Raw genomic sequence first — 7,921 nt, forward strand, 5'->3', positions numbered from 1 at the left:
GCTCTTCCTGCACCTAGGAGTCAGAGAACTTTCCCTCTGTGTCCAGGCCATGGAAGGGCTCCTGCTGCACCTAGGTGACACATAATTTGAGTCTGGAAAGGAGACTTTGTGGCCTTCATCTACAGCAAGAAATGGCTTAAATAGCCACAGATATCTCTTCCTGGCTGTTGCCAAGAAAAAATCAACAAAACGAAGTAACTTTGGTAAAATTCTGATCACAGATTGTTTTGCAAACCTGAGCTGAAAGGTGGATGAGGTGTAGGATTGTTTTCCTTTCCTGTAAGGAGTTCTGTATTTGGAGAGCTCTTTGCTGGACTCTGCACCTCACCTGCAGCAGGGCTCCCTTGCTCTTTTTTGTCTGCTTTCTCCCTGTGTGGCCACTCCAGTCCTTCCCCATTTCCTCTGTTCCTCAGCCTTCACTCTGGATGTGCATGAGAGTGAAGCAGCCTCTGGGCCAGTGTTAGTGCTGGTTTAGGAGCAGAACAGAAGGAGATTTGTCCTTCCCTGTCCCCAGCTTGGCCTTGTGCATCAGGTAGGGCTTTCATTAGAATGGGAAGCAAAGCCCAGCCTGTAACTCTTCTCCCCTGCACTATGTGGCATGAATCTGGAATTGATTTTGTGCCATTCAGTGTCTTCCCAAGTAAAATTGCTCCAGGGCTGGTCCTTCAGTTCATCTGTGTTGATTTAGTTCATAGAATGACAAAAGGCAGCACTGCCATGTTGAATTCCCTTTTGGGTCCATAAATTACCTTTTGTTTTAAGAATAAGGAGCTGCAGACAGTGCGTTTGGGAAGTTTTGAACCACTCTGCTCTAGGTCTGTGCTGTGTTACAGCATCACAAGAGGTGAGCACTAATCACCCCAAATAAACACAGGCCCCAGGGTGTGTTGTAAGGTAGAATTGTGCTGGATTAGGGCTGTGCTGACTAAATGGGCTCCTGGAGGGCTGAGCTTTATTCAACACTAAACATTTTTTGTTATTTGTTTTCTAAACCACCAACCAGCAGAATTTCATTGTCAGAAACCAGAGTATTCATCAAAGGGCTGTTAAAAATGTGTAGGTCTGTAATGAATAACACACTAGGGAAGAGTGCTTTGAATTCATCTTTAAAATGCAAGCAAGGTAGCATTGCTGCAGGGAGAAACCGGCTTATTCCTCTGAAATAAGCAAGAAAAAAAATCTGATACAGGATGTACCTCTCCTCAGTGCCCATTTCTTGCAGAATGGTAAAAATGCAGACCATAAAATAGTCCATATTAAGAACCAGGTTTATAAAAATACTCAGTATCTCCAGGTGCAGGTGAATGTAAGGCTTTCAAAACTCCTGAAAATTCTGAAAATTCCACGAGCATTTGCCTTTCCATTTAAATATGTAAATCCCTTTGGAATCACACCAAGGCTGCTGCAGTTTTGCCTTGCAAAGGGCAGGGTTTGCATGAGCTGCTGCAGTCCCCCCCAGCCACTCCCACCTGGCAGTACAGGGCTCTCCTTGTTCCCCTGTTTGCTATGAGCACCTGTGATTCCAGGAGCTTAACAGAGCTGAGGCTGGATTTATCCATGGAGGAGACCATGGTGCTGTTGACAGGGATGTTCTGAGAGGAGGGAAAGTTCAGTTGTTGTTGCTTCTCCACAGTACCATGGGAAGCACCTCCAAGAGGGGTAGGAAAGGGTGGGAGAGGGATTTTGAGTGACAGGGCTCTAACAGAGTCCATAGCAGAAATACAGAACTTCTGCTTTAAATCAGCAGTCAAAAACTCCTGTGTAGGTTTATCAAACTCGGTCCCTCAGTTACTCCCCTGGAGAAACCCTGTCTGTCCTTGCTGGTTCATGCTTACAGTTGTCTTGCTGTGCATTTGGAGTGTCTTGCACTGCCCACAGCTCCAGCCCCCTGACCTCCTCCTGCTCCATGGTGATGTTCGTTTGCCTGTCTGGTCAGTATTTTTCAGATGTTCCCTGCAGACAAAAAGAGGGTGGAAGAAGCATTAAGTGCTTGTCATCTGCCAAATGGCAAGGTAAGGGTTTCTCTGGATATCCAGAAGTCTCATGAGCTTGAGAAGGATCATTTTCCCTGCCCTGACTGGGATGCCCTTGGCTGTGAAAAACCATCAGCTGAGATGCTCGCAGTTGCTTACCTTACTCTACCACTGCCAGGCCTTAACTTTGGCCTGCTGGCATCAGTTCTGACTGTCTTTCAGTAACACTTGTGACTCCAGCACTTGCCCTGTGTGGCACAAGGAGCAGCAATGCCCGGGCAGATGTTCCTGTCACTTGCTGGGGTTGTCACAGCCAAGTGCTGAGCTGTGGGTGTTCAGTGACAGGTAAGAGCTGTCACAGGTTTGTGGTCCTAACACGTCTTCATTGCGTTCTCAGAATGATGCTATCAACCCTGAGGACTTCCCAGAGTCTGTGTACAAGACGTTCCTCATGAATCTGTGTCCGCGGCCTGAGATTGATGAGATATTTACCTCACAGTAAGTTTCCCTCAAGCCACAGCTCAGAACTTGATCTCTTGTGGCAAAAGATAGACAGAAAGGAGGGCATTTAATGCCATGTGGTTTGTCTGGCCGTAAGCTTTAGAAGGGCAGGATGCCAGGTCACTTAATGCCTTTACTCACAGCCTGAATGAAAAGGATGAGGCCTCACTGTGCTACAGGACCCTGAAATACATGGGCCCAGAGGGAGGATCAGCCTGAGGAAGGATCAACATCTCCTATGTGAAAAGATTTCCTCAGTAATTGCCAGGCCTTACCTCTGCCCCCCACTGTGATTCTCTCACTTCAGCCATCTAAAAGCAAAGCCCTACATGACCAAAGAGCACCTGGCAAAGTTCATCAACAAGAAGCAGCGTGACACTCGCCTCAATGACATCCTCTTCCCACCAGCCAAACCTGAGCAGGTGCAGAGCCTGATAGAGAAGTATGAGCCTAGCGGGTTTAACATCCAGAGAGGTGAGTCTTGTTCAGCCCAAAGCTCTTGCTGTAGGGGTGGGATGAAAGAGCAGAAGATCTCATGCCTTCTGCCATCCTGCTTCCCAGGAGAGCAGTCAGCCTGGTTCCCGCAACTCCTTGCGTTGCACTTCCAAAGAGGCGCCAGAACTGTTCTATTTGGGGACCATTAACAGCTGTGTTCGCTGTGCAGGGCAGCTGTCTCCAGAGGGGATGGTCTGGTTCCTCTGTGGCCCCGAGAACAACCTGATAGTGCTGGACAAGCTGATGCTGTACCAAGACATGACCCAGCCCCTCTCGCACTACTACATCAATTCCTCACACAACACCTATCTGACAGGTACTGCCGGGATCGGGGAGGGCACAATCAGCCGGGCAGATGTGTGCCCCCTGCGGGTTTTGAGGGCTGTGCTGACTCTAAATGCTGTGTGACAGGAAGAAGTGTCACCCTGCAACTGAGCAGGAGCTGTCCCGTGTGAGTAGCTAATGCTGACCTTCTCTCCTGCAGCTGGGCAGTTTTCTGGGACATCCTCTCCCGAAATGTACCGCCAGACACTCCTGTCCGGCTGCCGCTGCGTGGAGCTGGACTGCTGGAAGGGCCGGCCCCCGGATGAGGAGCCCATCATCACCCACGGCTTCACCATGACAACTGAGATCCTCTTCAAGGTAGGGAAGAGCTTTCTCCATGGATGCTTTCCCCTGCCTGCTTTTAGACTGATTGCTGAGGGAGCCAGAGGGATGGGCTGAGGGCAAAGATGTTTGAAAGGAAAAGATTGATGGCGAGGTGATAAGTGAATGAATGTGTGGGTAGAAGGAAAAGCGAACAGATAAGCACTAGGTTGGAGTTTGTACATTTTTGGTATGGGAGGAATAGCAGAGAGGTTGATACCTGGATGAAGATGGATGAATGAATGAGGGAAATGTGGGAAGTCAGGCAGAAGCCACGGAGAGATGGCTGAGCAGAGGTGTCTGTGTACACATGGCTGTGTCACAGGATGGATGGACAGGATGTGGCATGAGGCTGATGGATTTATAGATAGAGGCACATCAGAGGAGCAAACAGGATGGGTTTTGGAAAACACACAGTTAAAATGAGTTTATCTTCTTGTCTGCAGCAGGTTTATATGGCTGACAGCCTCCAGTGGAGGCTTTTGGAAGAATAGGGTTCAATTCCTTCCTGATGACCCGAGTGTTGGAATGTGTTCTATGGAGCAGCTGGCTTCCCTGAGGATTCAGCTCCCAGGCTTTGGAAGCATAGCACAAAGCCAGGCAGTACAGGGCATTTATTCACAGCTTGCAGGTTACAAATAAAGGCATCACACTGACTTTTTTTCTGCACTCCTTTACAGCTGCTGCCAACAGGTAGAGGCTCTTTAGATTGTTTTTCCCAGCTCTGTATTTTTCTTCTGTATCTTCCCCCAGTTCCCACACTTCACTATTACTAAAATATTTAGGCGGGGGGTGGGGAGGGGAGGAAGCAACCAGCCAAACCAGTCCTTAATGTCAGAGGTATTGTCATCCTCAGACTCAGTAATTTCCAAAGCCTTGTGGTATCACTGCTGCTTTTTGCACAGCAGTTCACTGCAGATAGAACAGCAATAATGGCATTTGTAGCTGCTGTAATTGCAGAGTTCTGCTGAAACCTGGGACCAGTCCTCAAGGAAATTATAACCTGCTAACACAGCATGTGCTGGGTTTTGATTTTACATAACACATAGTCCTTCCTTCTACTGCAATTCCTGTGGCCTTTTAGTAGCATTGTCTGAGGCTTCTCCTCAGAGCCTTGAGGCTTCTGTGACAGACTCCCAGTGGTCCATAGAGGAGCAGCCACCCTCCTGCTGAGGTCATGGCTGATCCATGATTTGGGATGACCAGGGGACTGTAATTGCAAAGGAACAAATGGTACTTCTTTACCAATTAGCAGCACCAGAAGGGAAAATAGTGAAAAGTTTGTGGCAGTTTAACAGGGGCTTGGGGAAAATATTAATATTTTTTCTTACATCATTAATGCTGAGAAGGTTTCCATGGTATTAGCATTTGAAATGTCAGCACAGCTGGTGACTGAACACTCCATCTCTCTCTGCTGCCAGGCAAAAGGGCTTTATAAGCAGCAGAAAATGCTGCTTATAATGATAGAAAATTGGGCAGGTTCAGAGGTAAGTATGGATAGAGTTTGCAGTGGTTTAATCTGGTGCTGCACACACCTTTCTGTGCCAGTTCAAGGTGCTTCAGGCAGGGCTTTGTCCTTCTGGCCAGATGCTCTCACATGCAGTGATGTGTACACTGACCTATGCAGCAAGACCAAAAACTCGCCTACTTGTATCTTCAGCTTTGTGTTGTTGCAAGCTGTTGAGTTTAGCTCAGCATGGATCCCCTGGAGCTGGGAATCTGGGCAGGTGTGAAAAAGATGACACTTCTCACCTTCTTACTGGGAGAAGTTCAGTGACTTTGAAAGGAGCTCCTGAGAGACAATTTTGGAGTCCGTTCAGTGGGAGGTCAGCTGTGTGTCTGTTCTTGAGTGCTGAGCTTCTCTCTGACCATGGCCTCTCCTTCAGGATGCCATCGAGGCCATTGCAGAAAGTGCTTTTAAAACATCTCCGTACCCTGTGATCCTGTCCTTCGAGAACCACGTGGACTCGTGAGTATCTGGTGATTGGGAGAATTGCCTGCTGTGTCCAGAGCAGAAAATACACTGGCATGGGCTGTTGGGTTTTAGGCAAGTGCTGAGCTGAAGTGAAGCATTAATTGAGGTTTCTGAAGCAACTGGAGGTGGGTTAGAGCTGAAAGATGAGCCTTAACCTGCAGAGTGGAATGATCACAGTTGTGCAGGCTTTTACCTTGGAGTTGCAGAGTATGAGCATGGGAGTTAGCTTGGGAATGGGACCTCAACATCTGCATAGCTGAGATGGTTTTGTGGGTGGAGGACATGGATCTCGAGGTGGTTGTTCATGCCAAACTCTGGATTTGGGCATTTGCTTTCCTCTTCATTCCTGCCTAATCTCTCCTAGGCCCAAGCAGCAGGCAAAGATGGCCGAGTACTGCCGAACCATTTTTGGAGACATGCTGCTGACAGAGCCGCTGGAGAAGTACCCGGTACGAGGGAGCTGGGGCAGGAGGGCACTGGGGAGGCCTTTCTGGAAAACTTGGTCACTCCTGGTGTTGGGAGGTGCCACAAGAGCGCAATGCCATGGACATGGATCCTGGTTCATAGGGATGGGTGGAAGACTCTGTCACAGAGGTTTTCTGGTTTAATACTATCACCCCACAGGCTCTGGGCACTGAGCTCTGGCTGGCCAGGATGTACCAGTGGTTCCAGGTGTGTTCTGTACATGGCACTGGTCCAGCTCTGTCTGCTAGCACTTGGAAATGGGAGCAAGGGCCTAATCCTGCTTCTAGCCTGGAAATATTCCCTTCCAGGCATAGGTGGGCAGGTCAGTGCCATGTGCTTGAAATAACTGAGGAAATCTCCCCATCTGCTTGACCCTAGTCTTCATCTTACCTGTACAATAGGTATTTCTGTGGGCCCAGTGACACCTTTGGTGCTCCCTGATCATGTTGGTGTTACAGCTGCCCTGCCAGGGGACATGGTTTTGAACATCTGAGCAGGGCCTGTGTTCTGCAGGGCATGAGGCAGGTCCTTGGGGTGTGTAGAGGAGGGACAGCTGGCCCAAGCATCTGTTTGAAAGTACTGAGACCCAAAGAAGAGCTGGTAAGTAGCAGTGAGCCAGCAGCAGCTGCCCACTGTCCAGCCCCATGTCCAGGCAATAGGAACAGAGGGATGAGGCGGGAAACAGTTCAAGGGATCAGCTAAGCTATTAACAGGCCTTTGCTGTCTGTGCAGTCTGTCACATGTCCTTGTCTTGAGCCACCTCCTCTGGGATCTTTTTTTAAATCTGCTGCAGGCAATGTTTAAATCTGGCCCAAGTGCTGATGAGGGACTGAGGATCTGGGATAATGAGAGAAGTAGGTGGAATGTGAAGCCAGAGGTATGCAGATGCCTTCAGGCCGTGTAGGTGTTTTTTTAGCAAGATGGGTGGCTAGGCAGCATGGCAGAGCCTGAGAGGTGCAAAATGCTGGTCTGAAACCACAGGTGAAATCTTAGGAAAAATCTGCATTAATCTAGTGGGATATGCTGGCAGATGGAGGAAATCAGGTGTACAGTGAGTAAGAAATGTGTCTGTGCTGGCACAGGAGAGGTGAGTGTTTGAATTCTCTCTGTGATGAAGTTTATCTGTTGCAGCTGAAGCCAGGAGTTCTTCTGCCAAGTCCTAAGGATCTCTTAAGGAAAATCTTGATTAAAAACAAAAAGAATCAATCTATGTCTGGGAAGAGGCAGACCTCTTTGAAGAAAGGGAGGAATGTGGAACCAGAAACCATTGAGCAGCCAACCTCTGTGGATGCTGAAGATACTGGTATGTTTGAAGGGAAGTGGGACTAATAAAACTGATGGGTAAAGCTTCCAAATCACCCAGTATGAGCTTGGGGCGAGACAGCACTAGTCATTAAATCAGTTATCCCAAGCAGCAGCATAAAATTGGAAGAGAAATGAAATCTTCATAATACTTTGAGCACTTAGTCCAACCAAAAGTGACAATCGTTTACACCCTGCCCATCATCCCTTAGTGATTCACTGATACATGCTGGCTTCTGGGTTGAGAGAAGGGGAATAATTTGTTACTACTTGTAGCTCTCTGATAACCACAAATTCACCACAGCCTAGTTCTTCACCGTGAGGGTCTTGGAGGTTCATAAAACCTTCAGCCCCTCTCTCCTCCCTTCCTGTCACCTCTTGGCCTCAAGGCCCCTGTGGTAGAACAGACCCTGTCATGGTAAGAGCACATGAAGTCATGTGAGGACAAGGTGAGCACTGCTGCAGAACACCTGGAAATGGACATTTATTCCCACAAATATGTGTGATCTTGGAGGAGAAACAGCCCAGTGGTTGTCACTCCTGAGTGTGAGGGAAGCCTGCAGCA

The 7,921-nt window shown here is 48.4% G+C and overlaps 1 protein-coding gene across 4 annotated transcripts in view; it reads left to right on the plus strand.

Moving 5' to 3' along the window:
* PLCB2 (phospholipase C beta 2) overlaps positions 1–7,921 on the plus strand; it is a 44,871-nt gene that overhangs the window by 20,683 nt on the left and 16,267 nt on the right. For all 4 annotated transcript variants that reach the window (XM_017726297.1, XM_017726299.1, XM_017726298.1 and 1 more), the window contains exons 7-14: positions 1,937–2,012; positions 2,371–2,471; positions 2,782–2,948; positions 3,139–3,285; positions 3,454–3,611; positions 5,501–5,583; positions 5,954–6,038; positions 7,186–7,357. In XM_017726297.1, coding sequence (XP_017581786.1) covers positions 1,937–2,012; positions 2,371–2,471; positions 2,782–2,948; positions 3,139–3,285; positions 3,454–3,611; positions 5,501–5,583; positions 5,954–6,038; positions 7,186–7,357 — 989 coding nt within the window. The remainder of the gene's footprint in view (positions 1–1,936; positions 2,013–2,370; positions 2,472–2,781; positions 2,949–3,138; positions 3,286–3,453; positions 3,612–5,500; positions 5,584–5,953; positions 6,039–7,185; positions 7,358–7,921) is intronic.

Source organism: Corvus brachyrhynchos, unplaced genomic scaffold (genome assembly GCF_000691975.1).
Source record: "Corvus brachyrhynchos isolate BGI_N302 unplaced genomic scaffold, ASM69197v1 scaffold281, whole genome shotgun sequence".
Taxonomy (NCBI): Eukaryota; Metazoa; Chordata; class Aves; order Passeriformes; family Corvidae; genus Corvus; species Corvus brachyrhynchos.